Source organism: Drosophila santomea, chromosome 3R, assembly GCF_016746245.2.
Source record: "Drosophila santomea strain STO CAGO 1482 chromosome 3R, Prin_Dsan_1.1, whole genome shotgun sequence".
Lineage (NCBI taxonomy): Eukaryota > Metazoa > Arthropoda > Insecta > Diptera > Drosophilidae > Drosophila > Drosophila santomea.
The window spans coordinates 1,334,224-1,359,583 of NC_053019.2; the positions used below are offsets into that span (position 1 = coordinate 1,334,224).

Sequence of the window (25,360 nt, forward strand, 5' to 3'; positions counted from 1 at the left end):
CTAAACACAAACTTCGTTTTATCTGCTTTCCGATAATTTATTTCTCATCCTTTAATTAAACACACACCCAATGATGGCATTTGTTTCTTTATGTAACACAGCTTGCTAAATAAGCATTTAATTTTCTTTTAGACATGCAAGATAGATAATTACGTGATATAAATATATTAAATCTTTATATGTAACTTTTAAGGGTGGGCGTTTTAATTTATTTAGATCATTTATATCGGGAGCTATTTGTAAAACATTTCTTCCTCCAATGTTTCATCACGTTTCATTCACGTTTCTTTCTAATAAGCGTTTATGCACATTTTATGCTTACAAATTAATTAAACTCATAGTTAAACGCCATGGAAATATGATCAACATAACAAATAAAAAACGTAATAAAATATTTGTTTGATTATATTAGGAATTAGAATTAACTTGAGAATAATAAGAATTGGAAAAGCAAACTAAAACAAATTTAACTAGAACGAATGCAAAGCTTTAATCGACAATTAACCGCTTTGTGCGTTGTTGGGTGGACAAATGGTCATTTATTGAATAATCGATGTTTACTATTCAATTTATTTAAGGTAACATTTTGAGGGAGAGGTCCATCATTAGTTTCTTTCTCGATGTTATCCGTTTGTTTTTTTTTTGCAAAACTTGGTAATAAAAAATATATTATAATTATATATTCATATTGAAATTTAGCATGACACTCGCTTGCCAAAAATAAAAATTTGAGGGGCTTAGGGAAACGCGCGCGGCGAAAGTAACATTCGAAAGAAAAAATGCAAATAGGACCAATCCAATTAATACATGCTGCAGAAGCTGTGTAGTGCTCGGAGTATATCCGTATTAATATATTCCATGTTTATTTTTTGGAGTTTCCGATGTGGCTGGCTTTTGTTCCGTTACTTCCTTATGAGAGGTGGAATGACATGCTGCCCTCGTTGGCGGCCACTTTCAGCTTCTGACGCATCACCTCACGACTGGAGTAGTCGGGCAACTTTAGATAGTTGACACAGGTCATCACAGACGGTAAGTAATCGTTTGGGTTTTGGTTCTCATCCAACGTCTTGCGCACGATTGTCAGTGGCGGTGTGAGGGCCTTGAATCCTCCAGTCGGAAGGCGTGGTGATCCAGTCACAAACTGTAAGAAGGCACGCTGTTCGTCGCGGTTGTAAGAGGCCAGGATCTCATACAGATATTGGATAGCTTCCGATTCCTGGTGGAATCCATGATCTGTGCGGCAGCTCTCCTGCAGCATTTTCGTTTCCCATTGCGACTGCTGTTGCTCGCTGCCCGATCCGCAGAATACGCACTCCAACTCCTCCGGATAGAACATTCGCAACCGTTGGATTGGAAAAACGGAATCAAAACCTGCAGGTAAAAGTACACATTTTGTCAGTAATTTTCCAGATGCAAACAGAAAAAGCCACAAAATACAAGCTGCAAAATTGGTCAATAAGCTAATTTGCTAGTGTGTTGAACTTCGACTTACCTTCACGTAAAGCCTCAAACTGTTTCTGGACACCCTCGATAAGAAACCAGTATGTGACCAGGGAGATGTATTGGTGAAGGTTGTGGACAGTAACAGGTGTGTCACGACCTCCTCGACACAACTCTATATTGGCATGTCCGGGCAATACGAAGTCCAAGCCTAGGTCTGCGATTGGGCAGCCATCCAAGTCTAGCTGTTCAATCTAAAAAAAAAATATATAAATAGATAAGTAAATTTACGCAATATACTTAAAACGGACTAAAATTAACTTAAATGTTGTATTTTTTATTTGGTAAAAAAATAACTTACCTTTTCAGTCTTTTCCATGGCATCGATGTTTGGATCGGATAGAATGTACTCCCGCTGGCGAACCAAATCTTGGAGTCGCACCAGAGTGTTTTGGACCTCTGGGGCCACACGCATAAGATCGGCCAAGCCAATTGAATGCTCTTCGCTGACTAACCAGCGATAGAATGGCAAAGAAAAAGGCAAATCCAACTAAAACATTATAAAAATGTCAATCAAACTGAATTAATTTTTTTTTGCAAAATTATCCTACCATGCGACTGTCCATCACTGCCTTTGCCATGAACTTTCCCAGAAACTTGAATTTGGCCTTGGCCTTGGTCATTTGTGGAAGCTTCGAAGATTTACCGAGAGGCAAAGGGAACAGGCCATGCACCGCATGCACATAACTCGTCGTGGTTGTAGCCGTGGTAATGCTAGAGTTATTTGTATTGGTGTTCTGCTCTACAACCGTTGATGCGATAGTGGTGCTGATAGGATTTTCCATTGCTACTGGGTTAGGAGAATTAATATCACTAAATTGCTGTGCTATAATCATATTTAAAGCATTCTCATTGGCGCCGGGGCTAGAGGAGCTGTGCTCCACCGACTGTTGGCCTGCTCCGCTACGTAAGACGTGCGAACGGCTACTAGCGCGGGTGGGTGGATGCTGGTGTTGCTGTGCGGTGGTTGTGGTTGTAGTAGTGGTGCTGCTCACAAGCGACGCTCCTGATGCTGGGGGGTTCTGGTCCATGGTGGTTGCCTCAAGAGCATCCTCGATGTGTAGCACAGTGCTGTTGGACTTGACTACGTCTACAATGGTTACAGAGTTCTGTTTGTAGCTATCACTGCCATTCCACAGCCCAAGATCAGTACGTTGCAGCTCCGCAGAAACCAATGCGTAGAATTCCAGTGTAGGTCCCAGACCAGTTCCCACCTCATTCTCGTACTGAATTTCTAACAATGCCTTCGAGTGCCCAAAGTCCTGTAAGATGTGCTCTGCCTGCTTAAGTATCTCTGTCCTGGAAATTGCTCGCTTGCGGCGATCAAGGCGAGGAGCTACTCTTTCTGAAGACTCCGCTGCATTAAGATCCGGCGTAGTGTCCAACAGACGCTGAAGAGCGCGATCACGATCAAAGCTGGTGGCGTAGAAAAGCAGGTGACGAGTCTCGAAGGGGAAAAGGAATGGACAGGCCATGCCTATCTGGGGAAGCCACTGTGGTAGATTGCCTGTCATGATGACAAGCGGATCCTGCAGTTGGCGATTCGCCTTGGCCATGATTTTAGGATGTATAAACTCCGCCTGGGAGATAATGTTTTGGCGCACCACACAACCGTAGAGATGCTCCCAGTGACGATTTAGAGCATGGATAACTCGTAGCATACACAATGCATCTAATGAGGCGTCTTGTACCGTCACCACATCAGCTGGAAGAGAGTTGCTAAGGAAAGGCTTTAGAGCTGAAATTACTCCAGGAGCTATTCCTTCGTGCCATAGTTCAGTCTTCTTGCGCATGAACTTGCTGCTAGATTTATGAGCCTTCTTTGTAGACCCGCCACCGCTTGTAACTCCTGAAGATGAGGAGCACGAGGAGGTAGCATTTCCACAGCTGGAAGCGGAGCTTGAAGTACTTTGTTGCTTTTGCACGCCACTGCTACCCAAACCGCTGCTGGATGCTGCTCCCGCAGCTGTTCCCGAAGACATATCCTCCTCCACAGGACGATAGTAAATAGTATGCTGCTGAACCCATATAGTGGCGTTTCCTAAAAGAGTCTCGGACTCGTTGTCGGTCTCAGGCTGTTCACTGACCAGCGGCGAGAACTGCTTGACCGCCTGATAGACCGTCATGTTATACGGCAACACGTGATCCCCGATCGTAAACTGCAGCTTGTGTCTGAAGCCCGCCTGGGTCATCACCACTGCTGCCACATTGTCATCCATATCCTCTTCACTGTCGTCGTCGGAGTCTGCACGGATGCCGCCATAGCCGCGCACCACCAAGTAACGCTCGATGGCCTGGACCATAGCCAAGGGGTCGATCTTTACAGTGCCGCCTTTCCACTGACGTAGATTACTGCACTGCGGATGACGTTGCAGATTGCACTAAGGAAAAAATTATTTTGTTTAGAAATCATACTTTTTTTTTAGTTTTACATTTACAACTACCAATGTCATTGCAAAGATATATGTAATTACTATAAATTGTCCCATACTAACCTTTAGCTGATGGGTGTTAAAGAAACGCAAAGCACTCTGATTGGACCTTCCTCCAGGGCCGGCAGGAAAGTCGTGTACCTTAACGGGGAACTGTTCCAGTTGCGTGACACAACCATTTAACTTGGCCACAAAAGCTCCGAACGCTATCGGCTCAATATTTGGCATCTGACCGACGTTCTGAAGCAAAGGCTCTAATGGAAGGCCAGCAAATACGTGCATAAAGCTGCGTAGGCGTGCATCGCGATCAACCAATCCAGTCTCGCTAGTCATATAGTTAAGCATGGCTTTGATCAGGCCCGAATGATTTACCTCGAATGGAGAGATGTCACTCTCCAATAGGATAGTCTTCAATTCGAGGAGAGCATCTAAGCAGTCGTGGTAGCTTCCGTTAAGCTTAAACAGAATGCTGGACAAACGCTCCAGGACATTGGTACTGCCCGCTGTGGACAATAGAGTGATGCCCGTCGACGATAATCCCACTCCACTAGTCTCGCTCTGAATGGTGCCACTCTCTAAAGCAGCCTTGCTCCTTCTGGCCTCCTGCTCAGTGTAACGCTTTACAAAATCTACAGCCTGTTCGCGGACCCACTGACGCGCCCTTTCCCTGTTGGCCGCCGCTAGGAGGTTGGCGTGGGATATACTCTTGCTGATACTCGCCGCAACGGCTGCGGCGTTCAGCCCTCCGGCTCCAGTACCAGCGCCAGGTTGGCTCACCGTGTAAGCCAAACCAGCTCCGGAGCCGGAACCAGTTGAGTTAGAGTGGCCGGAATCTTTAGAAAGTCCGTGGTGCTGCTGCTGAGACTGCTGGTGATGATGATGATGGGTAGTCTGACGGCCCCAGCGAGCTGGATTGAGCGAAGCCAGGAACGAAGATTTGCTCGATCCTGCATTGGACGAGTTTCCGGCGTTAAAGCGGGACTTGGAGCTTCCAGAACCACCTCCCGAACTGGGCGTACTCCTGCCCCCGTTGCCGCTACCAAGACCTGGAATAGCAAGAGGATTGGGTAGACCAGAGGATAAGTATTTATAAAACCCTATTTGTCTATCCTACGAATAGAAAATATACTTACTTGTAGCACGGCTGAGAAGTTCATGCATAGCTGAACTGGCTGACGAAGGAGGGGCTCCACCTGCTCCAGATCCCGCTTGTGCGACTGCTGCATCTTCTTGTCTAGATTTTGCCCTGCCACTGCTTTGCGATTTGCGCTTCGGAGGAGCTTTTCGCTTTAGCATGTCCGTCATCTTGTGCTGCAGCGCAGATGCCGAGGACGAGGAGGACGAAGACGAGGAGGCCGAGGCAGCGGCACTGCTGGTGGAGGCCAGTGCTAATTGTGCAGGCTGTTGATGCTGTGGCTGATAGATCACCTGAGGCACCTGCTGCGCTTGTTGCTGAACTCCAGTTGGTAACAAATCCAACTGCGATGGTGGTGGAGGAACTGCCGGTTGCTGAAAGTGCACGTACTGGCGTGGATCCCCCTGCTGGGCCACAAAGAAGGCAGGTGGTGCTCCGGTGGAAGACGACGGTGCCGAGCTGCTGTAATTATAACCACCAGCTGTGGTAGATGAGCTTGTGGCGTCTAACGCTCCAGTAGGAGTACTTTTGGCGCTGGCGGTAAGGGCGTTCATGGCATGCGAGAAGCTCTTCACGCTGTACGATTGATGCTTGCTACTGCTGGGAGTCGTGGAAGCACTCGACACACCCGGACCGCTATCCATGAAAAATGGATTTACTTGCAGGCTGTTGGCGGAGGCAGGAGCCGATTGTGATCCGCTTGCAACTGAGGTGGACGTTGCGGTTGTGCTAAGCGGCTTCGGCGAGGAAGTCGCGCATATCGGATTGTTTGGATCAGTCAGCTGAGTAAACTGGTAGATAACTCCCTCACGACGAAAGTGCGTGCCGAAGACATCAGGAAGTTGGCGCATTAAGATTTCAGCCATTTGAAGAGCTCCTACCACTATGCGCAAATCATTGCTACCCAACATGCCAGCAATGTGGCTAGAGACCAACTGATACTTGAGCACCTGACGTAGCAACTCTGGCGTGGCATAGTATACCATCCGAAGAAGGGCGCGTAGGCACTTGTAACGCACATTTGGTCCGGCAGAAGAGCTGTAGACTTCGTACAGAACGTTAAAGATGTGTTTGATAAAGTCCGCAGCCAGACCCCGCTCCTCCTACAAAAACCCATAAGATAAAATCGTTAGAATAAACTCAAGATAGTTCCATATGAATAATTCCTTACCTTAAGACATGCAATTCTAGCATCCAGAGATGAACGGCGCTTTGCTTGATTGAGGTTGACACTATTGCCTAGTGGATTATTATTGTTGTTGTTGGAGGACGCTGCTGCAGCTGCAGCGGACGTGGAAGCTCCTCCCGAGGACACTGTTGTAGTCAAATCCTGGCCCGCAGACATGGGAGCAACGTAGTTATGGTTAAGACGACGCTGAACGGGTCGTGTTGTGCCCGTGTCCTCATTAATCTGCTGCATTGCATGAAAATCAACAGTGTAGGTGCGTCCAAAGGTGCTCAGGCTTATCTCGTCCTCGCTGCTCTGGTTGGCGGCCTCAATAAGGCGCGAATCAATTGTAGAATAGTTATGCCAGGAGCCGCGATCATCGCGCCATTGCCAATGCACCTGATCCTGGGTATTAAGCGTGGGTCTGTCCAGCAGTGAGTCCACAGAGAAGATCCCATCCAAGGGTAGGCGCGGCATTAACTCCCCAATGAGGCAGGTAAGTTCGTACAGCTCTGAAGGCGAGCGTGAGATCAGCTCCACGTGGGTAGCACTGGCAGCAGCCGGCTCTGCATTTCCGGTGAGCAAATAAAGCAGGGTGGCCGCTATATCGTTCCTTAGCAAAGAAATTGCCAAGTCTGGACAGCTGCAACACATCAGACTTAGCATCCGAACCACGGCTGTAAAAGTTCCTGTATTCAGGATGGCTGGTGTTACCAGCAGTAATTGCTGACAGTTTTTCAACAAGTCCGGAGTAGCGATTTGCTGTAAGCGCTGACTGTCGTGCTGGAAACTCTCCACTAGACGACAGAATGCGGAGCAAACGCTTTCAACACATTTCTTATCCTGCTGGGAAAGCAAGCGCGCTAGTAAAGGCAAACTTTCAGCTACAAAGTGGAATTCCTCCGGATGCATGTTAAGACAGCAATTAGCTGCAATCGCCAGAGCTGCCCGCTGGGCCACAATCGAAAAGAAGTCCAAATAGGTGAGACAGGCCGAAATTCCATTTGCCTGCAGGATGGCCTTGTTGTGACGCCGTGACAGAATCTCCAAAGCTGATAAACTTTGCTCAGCCACATCCATGCATTGGATAACCTGAAGTTTCTCTAGAAAGACTGGAACCGCTTCCACCACGGTGCCTGAGGAGCGGGGCAAAGCTTCTAGCATATATGCCAATGCCCTACAAGCATTGTTCATGATATCAAAGTTGTGCTCCATACGAAGGAGTTGTATTAGAGCAGGTACCACCTGCTTGATTGGAAAACCGGCAAGGGTGTCCTCATTGCCCATCACCAGCATCTGACACATTTCAATGGCAGCCTGCAGCTGCTGGGATTCGTCGTGTGATTGTAAGCCTTGCAGAAGTTGATTGGCCTTGGAACTGCTGCTGTTACCAATGGTTCGGTGGAGAATGTGTGTCATCCTTGGGCCAAGGGCCCCGAATAAATGAGGCGGCAGTCCGCGAGCTTCGAGCAAAGCCTGTAGTCGACCAACCTCGCTGTCATCGCTCTCCGAATCGACGGCCGCAGCTCCCCCTGATCCACTGCCATGACTGGTCGTACCGATATTTGAGGGTCCTCCGCCAGGAGCCGACCCCGATCCAGTTGCAGTCACATTGTTGCTGTTGCTGGCTGCTTGGCCGGCACTATTGTTGCTGCTGCTCGACGCGCCCACGGCGCTGGTGTTTCCTACTGATGAAGCCGATGCTCCAGTAGCTGGTGTTACGCCTCCCGCTGATCCTCCTCCGCCGGTTCCTCCACCGACGTCACGAGCGGCACTCAGAGCGGCCGCTACAATGCTTAGATTTGCAGAGTTTGCACCTAGAGCAGCATCACGAAGAATGTCACAAAACCCATCATCAATATTATAATTCGGCATAGTTTTTCAAGACAATTAATTCAGCGATTGAATGATTAAGTAAACACATAGAAACAGTCAAAAAGAAAAGCAGACTTGACAATAAAAGCTTAGACGAATCAAAAAAATGTTTAAAAACTTGAAAACGTATAAAATATTAAAAATTTTAAAGTAAAAGTAAGTATTTCGTTAAGTTGTTTGCTTAAATATATCTGCGAGTTAAGTAGCAAGCAGATAGCTTTAAAACAGGGATTAATTTGCGTAGATACGGACATACGGACGTTGTTATTATATACTCGGCTGATGACCGATAAAGAATGTACATATATACTTTATATGGTCGCGAATGTTTTCTCAACTGATTTGCTAGCCTATGACTGGATCTATTGGAATTTCATTGTTAAAATGATATTTACAAGGATTTATTTTTTTCGAATAATATATTAACGCTTAGAAATATAGATATCATTCCTTTATATTGTTAAAAGTTAGTGGCGATAAATAATAAGAGGTCTAAGACTAGGAAATATGGTTGGTAATGGTTGGTAATACATTTTCAGGTACACATGTAACAAAAACTAAATCAAAATATCAGCAAATCTAAATAAAGCAAATCTAAAGTAAAAGGTCAAGGATGGAAAAAGGTCAAGTATTGGGTAAAAGAACAAAAAATATGTGCTGCCACCTGAAGTGCCTTTGGGTGGTTGACGCGGGTTAAAATAAAATCAATGCAAGGCTAAATGTGTATGTGGATAAATTGGAATTGGTGCGAGTATGATCGATTGAGTTTTACGTTTACCTGGCGTGATTTGCTGTCCACCTGCATGCGGCGGTCCACTTGGCGGTTGTTGTGCCATCAAACTATATGTTAAAGCATCCGAAGCTGCTAATCAGACAACGAGACGGAGGCCAAGACGAATGCAGAGAGCGGGGGGTAGAGAGAAAACAGAGCAAAACAAAGTTAAGTTTTCTATTATTTTGGTTCAGTTCAGTTATGGCAATTATTCGGCAGACACCGCGAGCAAAGCAACGCAGGAATGAGCGAGCGAGGGACGAAGAAAGATGAATGGGAGGTGGAGTATTTTTAGGTGTGTAGTTTGTTTTTTTCTAGTGCAGTATGGGTTATATTAACACCTAAACTACGACCAGCACCAATAATAAAGAGAATAACCAATGGCCGACAATTTGTAGAGTACTCACGTTCAGGGTCGTTTTGATTTCCATATAAAAATACTTCTTGTTATTACTATACTACTACTGTTTGTGAAATCCCTATAGAAAGTCTTCTCTGGACAGTGACAATCATAAAAGACCTCTGTCTTAAGCGGACCACAATTAACCTTATTCCTATAGAGCGTGTGTGTGCTAACATTTCCTTTTGAGACGAAAGCGCCCAACTATCTCTTCCCGTATTCTGTTTTTTTAATGGTTCTGTTGCCTGCACACCCGTTTAAAGTTCTCTTTTGCTTCAAACCCTATTATGAATAATGATTGAGGCCCCTGGATTTTGATTTGCTTGCGGTCTCTTGTCCTTTCATCCTTATTTTGCTCTTCCTCTTCCTTCATCTTCTTACCACTGCTATGCGGCACTTTGGGGCCCTGGTTTAGTTGCTGCGCTGGTTGTTGTTGTGGGTGATTGCTGCGATAGCTAAACAAGAATCCGGGCTGCACGAGCGTGGCACGCTGCTGTTGCTGGTGATGTAAAGCCAATTGCTGCTGTTGCTGCTGCTGCTGTTGCTGATGACGCACGGCAACTACAACGGTATTGCCGCCCACCTGTTGGTATTGGTAGGTACCAGGCGGTGGCAGCAATTGCGCCTGTACAGCAGCAGCAGCGGTGCTATGTTGCTGCTGGTGGTGCTGCTGCTGTGCTGCCGCTGCCGAACTCACACAAGAACCCGTCTTGCTACGTGAACTGCGTCGCAGTGAGGAGTGTTGCTGCTGGTTGTAGACAACCTGTTGCTGCTGCGGGGGCACAAACGTAGCCGCTGTTGTAGCTGTTGTTGGCGTGTAGCGGGTAAGCTGCGGGGGTGGCTGCTGCTGAAAGAGTGCTGGCGGTGGTCCTGCTCCTGTGGAGGTAAAATGGTGCGGTGGAGGTTGATGCAACACAGCCACTGAACTATGGTAATAGTGCGTCTGCGGTGGCTGCGCCTGCTGCACGTGTTGCTGATGTTGATGCTGATGGTGTTGCTGCTGTGCAAAGTAAGCGGCAGCAGCAGAAGCTGGGGGATAGTGGGCCGCTGCTGCTGCTGCTGCCGCTGCTGTCGGAGTCACAAAGGACGACAAGTGTGCAAACTGATGTGTGGGCAGCAATTGAGGTGGCTGTTGTTGGTGTACTTGTTGTTGTTGCTGATGCGACGGAGGTTGTGGCGGTTGTTGTTGGTGCTGCGGTGTCAAGGCATATGATGTGGTTGTTGTGGCCGATGTGAGGTGCGGCATAATGCTGTAGTCAACAACGTTGTTGCTGGAGCTGCTGTTGCTGCTGCGCGTGGCACGCGGCCCGCCCCCTCCAGCGCCTGTCCCCGCCCCCTGTCCATGGGGGGCGGCACGTTGCTGATAGCCGGACGACGTTGTTGCTGTTGTTGTCTCCTTAATATTGCTTGCTAGCGCCGGTGTGTTGTTCTTGGATTTTTTCAGGTTGCTGGTGGCACGATGGGGTTGTTGCTCTCCTTCAGGAGTCAAGTGTGAGTGAGGTTTGTGTTTAGATAGAATAGGTTTGGGGGTTGGAAGAGAGAGAGGGAGAGGGAGAGAGAGAGAGAGAGAGAGTATGGGGAAACAACAGTTAACAGCTTTATTTTTGATATTTTTTAATCTTTATGAGACTTGTTATTTTCTTGCAGCTACACTACTTGAGTTAGTTAACTGGTTCTTTTTCATTGTTTAATGTAATGTGTAAGATATTATTTTGAGCGCAGTGTGTGTTTGGCGTTCTAAGGGCAAAGGCAAGGGAAATCAGGAGAGGAGACTGAACGACCTTCTGTCGCTGACAATGATGATGTTGCTGCTGTCGCCTCTGATGTTGCAGATACTGCTGATCCCTCACACTAATCTAAGCACACGCACACACACGCACCCGTCCGTGTTCTCGTAGTTCTTGATTTCTCATTTCCTGTTGGATTAATTAATTCCCCTTTCATTAATGTTTATGCTGCACTTTGTGGTTGCTGTTGCTGCCGCTGGCTTACTCTCCTCTTAACTCCCTCTCTCTCTTTTCTGCGCCTTTGCTGGCACCACAATCCTTTTGCATTTTCACATCGGTTTATTGTTTTTACACAAAAACAACAACATCATCATCATCAACAACATAAGCATCAGCAATTTAGGTATGCTTTTACTCAAAAATCATATTAGAAGAAGTTTTATATTTAATCACATTACATTCGATTAGATTAAAACGATCAATTTTGTGACTAATTAAATTCAAAGAAAATACATTTGCAACAAAAACGTGCAAAATAAATATTTTTTTCGTGAAGGTTAAAGGTGTTGTATTTCTGTGGCCGATGTAAATAAATAAGCAGTAGAAAAAAATGTTTGTTCCTTGCATAGATAAGAAATGAGGCCAATCGTAGCACATTTACAAAATAATTCACATATCAGTTAAAATAATGTGGGCGTTTCATTACGCTCAGATATATAAGCGTAAATTATATTAAACAAATTAAATGAATGACTCTCTGTGATGGGTAAAAGGCAGGGCTAAATGAATATGGTAATGGTGTTGATGGCAAGGTGGCCACAGGCGACAGCACAGCCGAAGTTCTAAACACTTTCCCTGAATTAAAGCTTTCTTTGGACCTTAAGTTAGAAAGTTATAGATATACATGCAAAGCAGGGAAAGAAGCTGATAGTAGGGTACTCAAATAAATGAAATTTTATAATCAGCTCATTTTGCCACACATACACTGTATACATACATACGGTATACATGTACGAGTATATTTCTGTTCCACACGGCACAGTATACGAATTTTAACTGCCGGGTCGATCGTTTGTCGCTGGCATATTTGAGTGCGTTGGCATTTCGAACAGCTCGCCTTTTATCAAAATCACAAAAACACTTTAGTAGGCATTGGGAAATAACGACAAGGCGATGGCTCTTCGTAAAATGAATGCTTCTTTAATGTATATAAGTATGCGTATTCTCGCTACTGATAAACAAATCCGCAGCAAGACAATAAAAATCACATTTTGTCGACAGCTTTATGAGAAAGTGCAATTCACTTTGGCTACTCAAAAATATATATCATTACACCTAGAAGGTATCTACAAGTTTTTGTAGGCGTACTTATTCAAATTAAGCTTAAAAACGCTCTAATCAGGACTTTGAAGATTCAGTTTAAATAGAAAAACTATTAGCCTTTATAACCTTTTGGGTTGAAATAAATATAAATGTACGTATGTAAATTCACCTATGTTAGTGGAAAGCATACCCAATATTGGGGTTTAATAAATGTTAATATAGAAACTGTATACTCATTATGGTGATATTTTTACAAGTGGTTATAAAGAAAAAAGCTACACCACATTTAATATACAAACAAACAAACTTAACGTCTATATATAACGTAATAAAGGACATTACACAAAATACGAATAAATTAAAAAGGGATGTTATTCGCTAACTAAGAAATCCGAAGAAACTCACCACCAAGTTCCCCAATCAGTTGCTGGGCGAATTCGCTCTCCGAGAGGTCTTCTTCCTCGATGTCGTCGTCTTCCTCGTCGTCAACGTCCTCCTCCGTTGTGATCTCGTCTTCCTCGGCAACGATTTGTGCGTCTTCCTCGTATGAAGAGCTCGCAGAGTTTACAATCCCGTAGAAGCCCACCTCCTCTTCCTCCTCTTCTTCCTCTTCCTCGACGTCCTCCTCGTCGTCTTCGCCCAACTCCAAGGGCTGGCGCTCCGCCTCTAATTGACTCTTTTTGTGGATTCCTGATACCTCTGATTGATTAAGACCAGCTTCAAGGGTCGAAAGATGGTCGTTAACGTCTAGATTTACGTGCTCCAAATGCTGCTGTTGACCTTCACTTTCAGCACCAGCCCGATCTACTTTTGCACCCTCTGTGTCCAGAAGATACTGTTGTGAGTGACGCAGGTTCTTCCTGTTCTTGTGTATCACACCTGACTTGCTATTGGATCCGGATCCGACTGATTCGTTCCTGTTGGCCGTCGTGTTCTCCGATTGTATTGCCTGCTTTTCTGACTTATGGGAGGAGCGCGTGTGGCTAGCCTTGCGCGTTTTTCGGTAGTAGTTCAGCAGGTTACCGCTCCGTCCGGCGCGAGGAGCTGCTGTTCCTCTGTGCGGAGTGGTCTCGACCACAGCTAAGGATCCTCCAATACTGGTCTTTTGCTTGTTTCTATGGCTGCCCGGAAAGTTGGTAGAACTGGCACTTGCTCGAATTTGGTGATGGCGTGCTGCCGCAGCACTGCTTGTGCTTGGCAACTCCTCCGGGGAAACGGTCTTAGATCGAGTGCGCTGTGCAACACAGTCTCCGGATGCCTGACGAGGAGTCTGGTCAAAGCTTGATGCAGCTAAGCTAATTTCTGCCGCTTCTTCGCCTATTCCGGATCCCAACGTCTGCTGCAAGCGGCGTTTTTTAAGGGGCGAGCAAAGCTCCACCAGTTGATCTCCACCGGGCGCCACTGAAAAAGGCATTGAAGATGAATTTCGGATTAGCACTTCAATTCGATCGAAGGGTTAATAAATATTTGTTTTATTCTGAAGCTTTTTAACCGATAGAGAAAAGGGAAGCGATTGCCTGTTTTTAAAATTTAGACAAATAAACAAATACACTTTGATAAATTTAGAAAAGAAAAAAAGTTTTTACGAAAATTGTTTTTTATTTCCTTGCTAATCAAAAACCATACGTTGTAGCATTAAATGTCAAATGTTTTAAATATATATATGAAAATGGTAGAACTACTTTGAGTTAATATGCCTTTGATCATTTATTTATTTGATTTATTTATGGATATAGCAAGAACTAATAGAACGGACTTGCCGCTAAATCTCTTGGCTGATAAGAAAAGTTTATACAACTCACATTGGTGGCTACTGATGCTAGCTTTGTTGCTGCCGCAGTTGTGCTGGTTAAGCTGGCGCTTACGACTGCCGGGAGATAGCAATGGATCACTCACGACCGGGGTGGAGTTGAATGCTGGCGAAGATGGGGAACGGATGGCCCCCAAAGAGCGCTTGGAGCTTTGTGAATCCTTGCTGCTGCGGGCTGCTGCGGAGTGGCGGCCTTGACTACGGGATCGACGGCTGGATGTTGCAGATGCAGTCGAGGAGGCGGCTACCACGTCAATGGAGGAGCTAACAGCAGGGCCTGCTAATGCAGCCGGTGTGTTGCGTCTCTTGTTTTTGTGGTGGCTCTTGGTGCTGTTGCTGCTTGTGTGGTTGTTGCGTCGCCTGTGGGACGAGTGATTGGTTGAACTTGTGGTGTTGGTCCCACTGGTTTTATCAGCCAATGTCACTGATGTTGCTGTTGAACCACCGTCGTCGTGCTGCCCCTCCGTCAATGCAGAGAGCGATTGACTTTTAACGGATTCGGCCATAGACGACACTTAACCGCACCGGCATCGAACACACTTAACATGCCAACACAACCAATAATGGAATATTGATCTCGAAATGTTTGCTCGTAATCGGTCCGTTAACTAATGGATGGTAATAGTCTCTAAACAGCTTTAAATTTAATTCGCTGTCGTTTTCTCATTAACAACACTATTGAATAAGCACTGATTTTTCCTCTTTCAATTCACTACAGTTTTCCTTGCTGCTTCCCTTGCGCGAGCTTCGTTTAACAGATTGGTGGTGCTGCAATAAAGAAGGTAAAATGCAGAGGTTATAACAAGAAAAAGAAAATAGCAAAATCCAACGCACTTCACGGTCACGTTGCACTGAAAAGACAGAAATGCAAAGTGCTAGGATAATAAAAATCGACCCCAACACAAAATTTCGGTCGAAAATAATTTGTTTTTGCAATGAAAAATGTAAACTGGTTAACAGATGAATCCATTATACATTAGACCGATCTGGACTGACTAATAGCACAAAATGGCTGGGAATCAGAAGACGTGGCTTTTAAAAAAGAGCCACAGAGGAGACACGGAATCAGCTAATGCCTTATCCCAGACTAGTTGGTAACCGCGGAGTAGACAGGAAATTCTGAAACTTCTAACAATTCGGGAGATATGTGGGAAATGCCCGGATAGGGGAGAGGGACTGGAATCGAGAAGTAGCAGTACCAAAAACGCACAAGGGATAAGAGGAACACGAAACATGGCACTTGGAGGCCTCAAGTGGTTTGGAAAAACTGGCTTGACTTAAATCAGGGGTAAAAATAGAGAGAAACGAGAGAGCGAACGGACATTGCTGAAAGTCAGATGAACAAAGGCCCTGCGTTTCAGGACAGGTAGTAGCAGAAGCAGACAATACAAAAATGCCACAGCTTGAGTGGTGCCAAATATGGCTTTAGCTAGTTAAAAAATACCAATTTAACTACAACTTATACATACTTCTATACTGCGACCAGCAGGATAATTAAATGTCGCTGGGGTGTATATTTCAGTCAATCTTTTCGAAAACTTTTTACTCAACAAGCTAGGGGTGATTGTTAAAGATTTTTGTGGGGTTGAAACAAGGGGGTATATTTAGGTAATACTGTTTGTACATTACAATAACATATACGTTTTCGAAAATGTTTAAATTGTACGTAAGTCTTGTATAAAAGCAAGTATATACAATACTTCTGCACTCCTAAGATAACACAAAGAACAATTTTTCTTAAGGTATTTTTTGTTTCAGTCTTATATTTAAACAAAAATAAAAAAATAAAATAAAATAATAAAATATTTTAGAATCACAACTCCCTAATTTTTAATATTAATCTTAAAAAGGAAATTTCCATGTTGCCACCACAGAAGGGCAATAGAAACTACGCACCAAAAGTGAACAATGGAGAATTTACCACCACCTTTGAAAAGATACATACAACTCGGAAACACTCTTGAGCATTTGTCCGCATATAAAAACAGTAAATAAGTTAACAGCTGTTTGTTAGCAGCCCCCAACACGTGCACGCGAGCGAGGCAGAAAGTAAAAAAGAGAGACCGAGAGCAGACGGAGAGGGAATGTTATGAGTGGAAAGATGAACGCTGGCGCACTCACTCGAGCACAGCTGTATTAATCAGCTGTTCTCGGCCGTTTTGTTTATGTTCTGTCTTTCGTAATGTCAAGCATGTCCGTGCATGTGTGAGTTGGCTATCTGCCTCTTCTTCCTATGTGTGTGCGAGCGAGAAACAAGTTCTGCGAGCATGTGTGCGTGAGTTGCCATGCTTGTTTCGAAGAAGATGGAATGGAAGCAATCGAGCAAAGCACAAACTTTCTGCTTCTACCCCAACCAACAAAAAAATGAGATTTGAGATTCGTCCCTTCTGCGCCCTTTTTGAGCACATAATGGTACTCGGCAACTGCGTTTACAGACCGCTTTTGCACACAAAATAGTGCGTAGTTTCAAGACTATTGCCCTTTTATTATATGCTTCCTCTTACAACTTGCATATTGACGGCTCTGCTCAAATTTGACAAGCAAACACGATAAAGTAACGAATCATTCAAATGAATCGTCAAACATTTGCCATAGTGACCCAGCAGGCAAACAAATTTTTGTTTAAATACAAATACAACAAATTCAGTTCAAGGCCATCGACGACGTCGGTGGCTTGAGTTTGATAAAAAAAAAAACAAAAATTTCATTTCAATAGACAAAATTTGTCTATTTAAGTTATACTGTGATTAATTTATAGCAATGCAAACTGGGACCTTATATTTCTGTTCACGAATTTACTTCTCAGACTCCATTTTCATATCTCTTCTTTTTAGATCAGTGATTTTCAGAAAAACCACAGGTTGAAATCGTTTAGGATCGTTAGTCTTGCATCTACATGCCTATGTACGTATGTATAAATCGTACCAAATCGGCAAGTGCCTACGTGTGTCACACGGACTATAGGCGGTCCGTGTGTTCGTTCCAAACACCCAACCCAGAAAATACAATCTATCTACATTTATTAGTATCTACTCGTATCCCCGACCCACAAGTTTTTCACACCGAAAAGCGCAGACGAGAAAAATAATAAGCGAGGCCACAAATGGCAGCGCCTTCATGCACAAGTGTGGATGTGTGAGTGTTCTGTGCCTGTGTGTGTCAAGCGCTTTGCTTTGCGTGTGGCAGCTTCAACATATGGCGATTGCTATGTGGTTGCTGCCATCGGTTGTTTTTGCTTTTTTATAAAAAGTTAAAAACGTGAAACGGTGAGGGAGCAGAGCAGACTCAACAACCTTTATGCAGTGAAAATTACTTTAAGCATCCCCATTATTCACGAGTATTAACACATTTAAATACATTTTCTATAAATATTCAACACACTTATCTTCTAAGATACACATATGTATGTATATGTATTTACATAGTTTGTGTAAAACTTTAGTTCCCTAATGCAAATGGCGCCATTACTAAATCCAAACACCTTGCTCCAAAATCTAGTCAATTAAATTATATAAATTATGAAAGCACGTTCCATCTAGGTATCGAAGTAAAAATAAACTTTAATTTGTAACAAATTGGGACAGCATAGACGCCATTATGACAACCCTGGCTCGAACATAATTAATAACAACCTATGTGCTTATGTGGCTGCGTTAGCATTGCTCTCCCTCCCCTCTTTTGACCCTTCTTAATTTCCCCTGTTCGTAATGCATTGTTCGTGCTGTGATGTTGGCATTGTTTGTAACTTTATTTAAATATCGTTGAAAAGAAGCAGTTGAGGGCATTTTTAAGCTGGTCCCAATAGTGTTGCCCTAGCAAGTTTTCTGTATTCCCCATTTTCCGTTTCCGCGTCAGGTCGACATTTATTTTTGTCTCTTTCTAACATGTTACGAAAGCTGCCTACGCACAGTTGAGTGTGCGAGGTAATTGGCCAACGAAAGTAATCAGAAGTGGAATCAAATTTTGTTGGGCCTTATAGATATATATAGATAAAGACTAATTTTTCGCACTGTCTTACCCCGTTCTCCGTTGAATCCAACAATGTAAAAATTACGTAGTATAACGAATAAACGGATACAAGAACGCAATAGCACGCCGCTTGGCAACCCTATCGAGTGGGTGTTGGGTGGAACTAGACATGCAACATTTTAATGTTGAAGGTTTGTTAGCCCATGGAAAAACTTAAGTTTTTAGAGGCAAGGTCAGCAAAAAGCATTGGTGCCAGAAGGGGGGAAACTTTAGATCGAGTAAATTATTACACATTTTCAGACTTTACACAACGCCTTACATATGTGCACATGTTCACGGCTTCTATATACAGTTATATGTATGTACATACCACTTCGAAGCACTTTCCACGGCGAAATCGGAAGTGAAAAATTGTTCGGTTAACTGTATATTCTGTATTTTATTCGACTCAATTTCGTGGGCTATGAGAGATTTGAATCCGACTAAAAAATGAAAAGTCGATTGAGGATTGAGGAATAGGACAAAAAGAAAAGAAACACGCAAAAGGGAGCACGCTGCGCTGTATGTGCGCGAAAGAGAGAGAACGACGGCAAGCGCATGACGACGTACACACACACAAAAGCTTATGAAGAAAGACGGAGGTGAAGAACAGATGAGTCTTAGTATGTACAACAATATAACAAAATCAAAGCGATGAGCAATACATAATGCATTCACAATTTGGTCGATTTGCATGCCCTGACCACCGAGAAATTCGATTTCTTTCAATTTTGGTTCAACGCAGCTTGATAATATTCGGAATTATATAAACAGCAGCACCTTTTCAGTTTTGTATGTACCAATGGCCCCGAGTATATAGAAAATACAGCCGTTTTCGTTGTACCTTTCAGCTGTGCACGCACTCAAATCCAACACACGAATGGAACACAACCAGCAACGTCCGAAAGTCAGCGTTCGGCGAAAAATGGCGACTGAGACGGAATGAGTGAAAGAGTTGCTTGAGTGTAAGAGCACAAGTGCTCTCAAACCAATATTAATATTGTTAGTGCCTAGAAAAGAGTTTTTGTGAAACATAAAGAAGCCATAATGCAGTTGTGATAAACAATTAAAATCAAACCACCTGGTTTGACCGCACTGGGAACAAATCACTCAAACTCCTCAAAAACAGGTCACTCAACCATCAAGAATGAGGTCAACAAACCGCTCTCCCTCTCTCTTACTGGCTTTGTTTTAGCCCAACACCTTGCATGTGTGTGATTATGCTATCCTAATTGATGTAAACACAAGAATAAACAAGTACATTTAAATTCGTTATTTGCTTCTACTCAAAATGGCCGAGTGCCTATGTTAAATTGAGTGATGCTCATTGCTTTTATGAACCTTTATTCCTCTCCCTAAATGCGATCAGCTGATTGTGTGCTTGAGAACGGCGAGGGGAGAAAATAGTTACAATTACAACTCTAATAGGGTAGCTCGCTTTACCTAAAGCACTCAGCTGACCTCCTCGATCCATATATGTATGTATGTACATACATATGCACATACGTCATCTACGTACGAAAAACGAAGCAAAGAGGAAAACCACAAAAGCGAACAAAAGAAGACCAAATATGCGGATTTTTTGTTCGATAATATAATGCAAAATATATTTTGCCTATATGTTTACTTTTTTACAAGTGAACCATATGGAGTGGAATCACAATTAGGTCCATTGCAGTTGTTTGCATGTGCATCTTTTTAAAATAAAATTAAAAACCAGTAACGAAAGATAATAAATACAATAAATACACACGCTCTCTCGGCCATATACACACACACACACCCATGCAAGTGCAGTGTAGCTGAGCAAGTAAAACTGAGAGCATCGGAGAGAAGACGTGTAATGAGGCCACGGCTGCTGACGAATTTGGGACAGGCAGCGGAAAGCAAAGACAAAAAGAGCCACCCCAACTTTCGTTCACCGATAAGACCCGATATCGTTTAGACAAACATTGAACACAAAAATATACAGCTGTGTTTACTGAAATAGCAGTGCTTATGACCTGCGATTTAAATTTTTAGTGGACAAATTCCTTTTTAATATCATTAGGCATTAAATTTCAGAGTATAAGGATATTCTAGAACCTTTGAAAAGTATTTTACAGGCAGAACGAAGAGATTCCGACCATATAAAGTATATACAGTGGCTCACAGCTTATTTCAACCAGCGTCTATCTGAAACTTCAACGATCTTTAAAAGCTGAACTAAAAATTTTATCAATAAATTAAAACGCAACATATTACTTGTATGTTTCAAGATATTATTTACTAACTTTTTTTTATTTTTAATTACTTTGGTAGTAGTAGTTTTTTAAGAAATAATAATAAAAATGTACCTCAAAACAATGCAACAGCTTATTTGAACCAGCTGCTTTAAAACTTTGCAACGTTCCGTTACTTTACAAAGAAGCGGACTTTTTCCGTGCCGTCCCTATGCTCGCAACATGACTGCACAATGTTTGATTTTGTACAGTCCTCCTTTGCAAAAGATCGTGCAAAAAAAATCGTTTGGCAATATGGGTTCACGTACAACAGAACAGCGAGAGCTTGTATTAAAACATTTTTTAAATGGACACTCGCGGAGGAAAATTGCAGAAATTGTTTCGCTGAGTGATTCTACAGTCCAAAGCATCATTTATCGTTTCGCCCGAGAAAAATTTAATGCACGACAAGGAAAGAAATGCTCCAAACAAAATTTTAATCAAACGGACAGTCCAGTCGATCTAGCTATGTCCGTCTGTATGAACGTCGAGATCTCAAGAAGTATAAAAGCTAGAAAGTTGAGATTAGCATGCAGACTCCAGTTAACTCACGCCCACACTTTTGAAAAATGTTTTGATATTTTTTCATTTTTTTATTAGTCATGTAAATTTCTAGCAATTTGCCGAAAAGCTATTTGCCCCGCCCACAAATCGCCCAAAGCTGCAACGCTCTTTGAAAAAGGTTTGGTTTCTTTTTCATTTTTTTTTATTTGTCTTTTACATTTCTATTGATTTGTAAAAATCTTTTTGCCACGCCCACTCTAACGCCCACAAACCGCCAAAAACTGTCAGTGCGGAAATTTCTCTTTCGCACTTCCACTAGCTAAGTAGCGGGTATTAGATAGTCGGGGAACTCGACTATAACATCGACGATTTCTTCTGGGAACGAATTTTGTATTGAAGAAATTTTATTACACGGCAATACATCAATTCGCATTTATTAAATCTTAGCTAACCAGAACTTTTTATATACAAACAGCTGGCAGAACAGAGTGCAAAACAACATCTTGTCGAACATCGATTTGCAAATGGATGGAGTGCTCACGGTCAATCCCAATGGTTAGTTCCTCGTGAGGGAGTTGCAGTGCTCCGAAGAAGGCTGAGGCTTTTCTTGAATCCACGGAGCAGGACGCTTCCTGCTCGTATCCAGCCACAGTTCGAATTAGTAATTTCTGAAATCGGCTAGTCACAGTGGACATTTCAGAGGTAGCTATGACATTGAGCTCTCCGTCCAAGTTGGCCTGAAACTCGAGGCTGGGTGATATATTCTTTAGCTTGTCAATAAGACTTTTAAGCAATCTTAGGCTTGGGAGCCCTAAGGCCAACTGCGAATTCGGAACACTTGGTAACACGTAGGCAGACCAATCGCTGCCCGGAATTATAGTCACTGGAACATCGTGCACCACTTCACGGGCTTCTGTTGAAGACGATGTAAGCACCGAAGCAATTACCGAAATGCACGGAAACTGAATCCTTTGCAGCTTTAATTTGCAGCTGTTAACGCCTCCGCCACGAAGCACAGATAAAGCTCTTCCGAGATTCGCCGAAGACATGTCTAGAACTATGTACTCCTGATCCGGGTGAGCAGACTCCATGCGATACTCCGGAAAATACTCCTTGGCTGCTATTCCTGCCCAAACCAAGGGCGATGCAGAGGAGCTCTGATCCTCGTTCACGATAAAATGCATCTGTCGAGAGCCCAGAATCATCACGCAATCTTTCGCCAACTTGGTCAAAGTGGCCACAATAGCCTGGAATTCTTTCATGTACAGCGGATCTTGCATCAGTGCGCGGAACTTCATCTTGTTAGCAAAGAACTGTTCAAGATCGTAAGGATCGGGAAGTAAAGCGAGAAAAGAGAACAAAAAAAGGTCAGGACGGGCTACCAAAAACTAATAACGCACCAAAATCTATGTAACGATTCCTTAGGGTTCCCATTGGCTAAATATAAGACACACAAATTGGTTTTCAATATCAAAATATCGATAGTTTTGAGACTAAAATCTGGGTTATCCACTGACTGTAGAATCCCTAAATCGTTAAAAATGTAATAATGCAAAGTGCTCATTGCAACGTTTTGTTTTATTAAAAAATCGATTTGTGATGAGGAGCTTCCCAAGCTCAATATTTCATCTATTCAACCATTTATTAGCAATAGTAAATCCTATTTGAGACAACACAATCAGAAGAACTTAAACATTGCTTTATCGATAAAATGTTAAAGGGTGCATTATGTATTTCCATGATCGAAATCATTTTTCGTTCTACTCTCCTAACATTTTAGGTCAGCTTGAGATGGACGAAACCAAACTTATTGAAGTGTTCTGGGACGAGATTCAGACGACGAATGCGAGATTTCGGACCCATTATCCGGGAGGTTAATAAAGTGTGTGGACCAGGGCACAAGAGGGACCGAGTGGGTCGGGTCCCCGACTTTTTCTACACTCTTTCTCAGTCCTTTCTTTCGTTCTCGAGTTCGAATTTTTGAGTTCAATGTACAAAGGCGCACAAACATGCGGACGCCAGCGAACCCACACACACACAGCACACTCCACCGCACACATACAGAAGTGAGTAAGAAGGCGAGTGACGAAAACGGGGAATGGGAAAGAGAAAGAAGAGCCAGGAAAACAAAGAGCAGAGTGAGTTCAGAATTGTGTTTTGGCTCTTCTTTTCATTTATTTATTTGTATTTTTGTTGGTGGGCAAAGAGCAGGCAAAATGAAACGGAGCTCGACAAAATAAAGCACGCTGCCAGATACAAAAACTGCCTCGTTCTCCTTGCACACAAAGTCATCAAACTGCAGACGAGGATTCGTACGGCTCAAGTGTACGGGCGGCTCCAGCGGTGGCTCACGGGGTTCCGGCAGCGGAAATCAAATTATAGCCCGTCTAGGCAGTCAATATATTTCCCTTTGCAGTTTAATCAACCTTCAAGGTTGGCCTAGCACCCGCTTTATTGCAGTTGATAATAAAAACAAGCTCAAACTTTTATGCATGGCAGTATGCTCAGTGAAGAACAAGAATTTTACCAGCATCGCAGCGGGTAGAGCGCTTAGCCTCTACATTTTCCTTTTGCTTTTTAGAACTCTTCAAGAAATTATCTGGTACTATTTTTAATTTTTTTACAATAAACGTTGGTTGTATTAGTTGCTTTATTAGTTGTCAAAGTTAGTATACATACTTTTTGATATTAAGAATCCCTAAATTTAGAAAAGTTACGTAACTGAGTTCTCCCGGTTTATTTCTTTTTTTTTATTACTATACAAAGACCTATTTCATGACATGACAACTCTAGCTCGCATGACAGGGGTGCCCACTTGGCAAACAGCTGTTTATTTCTGTTCTGTAAAATTTACCTATGAAGTCACAGCAGCAAAGCAAATTTCACAAAGAAGAGTAAGAATAAAGGCTACATATCTAGAAGTTTGCTTCCATTACATGATGTTAATGGATTGCTGAAACCTTTCCGCCATTAAAATGTGCACATGCATACATTCATATCTATGTATATACAATTAAATATTTAAAATTAAAACAAATGCTGGAAGAGGGAGGAAAGAACATAAAGCGCTGAAGAGAGGCTAACAATTAATCAGAAAATAAAAATGCTGAGAATAAGAAACGTGATTGCTTTGCAGTCTCACTTATTAACTCAGACACACACACGCTAGCATGTAGATGGAGCATACCCCGCTGAAGCTTGCAGCATAAATAAAAGAGAAAGTAAAACTTAGCAAGATGTGCTCTTCCCCCGCCCTCTTAACCATTAAAAGAAAATGGCATTTAGAATAGAATAGACACACACGCGCACTCATCGGTGGATATAATACATAAAAAGCAATGATACTTGATTTGGGCAACCATTCTCTGATTATGTTTATCAACTATTTGGAAAACCATTCAAGTTGAATTATAATACCCTATGCACTCAGCGGATATAAGCTTTTCTGTGCACTTTCCGTAAAAATTAATGACACTACTCGGCAGCCATTGTAAAAATCAATATCGCGAGACTGCCCTCAGAACTCAGGGAACTTAAACCCAGCTGTCACTCAATTGGAAACTTATAATAGTTAAAACACAACCTAACCACGCTTTTCCGAGAATTTGATAGGCAGATCGGTGAAAAAAGTAATACAGGAAAATGCAAACGGTCGACATTTTGTTTTCCGTCTCGCTGGTGCTTATTTGAAACGTAAGTGTGTGTATGTGTGCTCATGTGTATCTCGTCTGAGCTCGGAGCCCCAAAAAAAAAGTGGTCAAATTACTTCTTCGAATCGCTCTAGCCCCGCCATTGCAAAGCTTCTTATTTTCATTGTAGTTCACAGCAGTCGCACTTACCTTTCAACCAATTGCAGAAGTTTTCAATTAATCTGCAGTTTTTACACACTCGGCAGTTTTCACACGCGACGGAAAACAATGCACACCAGTGTGACCGCGGCTTGCAATGTTAACTCCTAAGGCGTTATCGAATCGACTATCGACATCGAGAATTGGTACCGATGAGGAATGCTTATCGTGTGAAACGATTAGTTTATTTAATTGTGACCGATGCATTTGGGGTTTTCCGTTATCTCCGCCACAGTGCGCCGATGGCTTGCAAGCGATATCTAGAGGTGATTATGCAAATTAATAAACCGAATATAATGGAATTTATTATGTTGTTATAGTTACATTAATTGACTTTGAACTAATTTTTACCAAATAGTATTACAGACTAGTTAAGTACATTTAAACATGCTGAATTTCAACTGTACATTTTAGGAATTCTTTGTGTTAGAAAGTCTGGGAATACCCAAAACGGTTATTGGGTTGACCGGATTTTATTAAAAATCGTTTTGCTCCTTTCAATACATTGTGTTATTCTCACACATTTACTTTAAAACAAAATTAGTAGACCTTTTTAAGATTACACAATTTGACAACACGCAAAACCTCTTTAACAAA

At 43.0% G+C, this 25,360-nt stretch overlaps 2 protein-coding genes across 8 annotated transcripts; both read right to left on the reverse strand.

Annotated features, from left to right (window-relative positions):
* Window positions 1-190: 190 nt before the first annotated feature.
* On the reverse strand, window positions 191-24,881 carry LOC120450898 (E3 ubiquitin-protein ligase TRIP12). Of its 7 annotated transcripts, none has more exons than XM_039634143.2 (12): window positions 24,755-24,881; window positions 14,135-14,910; window positions 12,738-13,733; window positions 9,664-10,158; window positions 8,889-8,972; window positions 6,239-8,052; window positions 5,066-6,170; window positions 3,996-4,978; window positions 2,052-3,881; window positions 1,802-1,990; window positions 1,493-1,694; window positions 191-1,371 (listed from the first exon to the last, which is right to left on the reverse strand). In XM_039634143.2, the coding sequence occupies exons 2-12, from the start codon at window positions 14,646-14,648 to the stop codon at window positions 911-913; spliced, it is 8,673 nt and encodes a 2,890-aa protein (XP_039490077.1). In that variant the 5' UTR covers window positions 14,649-14,910; window positions 24,755-24,881; the 3' UTR covers window positions 191-910. The 7 variants fall into 7 exon arrangements, with proteins under 7 accessions (XP_039490077.1, XP_039490076.1, XP_039490075.1 ...); XM_039634142.2 differs by having other exon boundaries at window positions 8,889-8,975; XM_039634141.2 differs by having other exon boundaries at window positions 9,664-10,758.
* LOC120450903 (checkpoint protein HUS1) lies at window positions 21,285-24,881 on the reverse strand. Its single transcript, XM_039634152.1, has 2 exons — window positions 24,755-24,881; window positions 21,285-22,228 (listed from the first exon to the last, which is right to left on the reverse strand). Exon 2 carries the CDS (start codon window positions 22,211-22,213, stop codon window positions 21,377-21,379), a length of 837 nt encoding a protein of 278 aa, XP_039490086.1. The 5' UTR covers window positions 22,214-22,228; window positions 24,755-24,881; the 3' UTR covers window positions 21,285-21,376.
* Window positions 24,882-25,360: the final 479 nt, after the last annotated feature.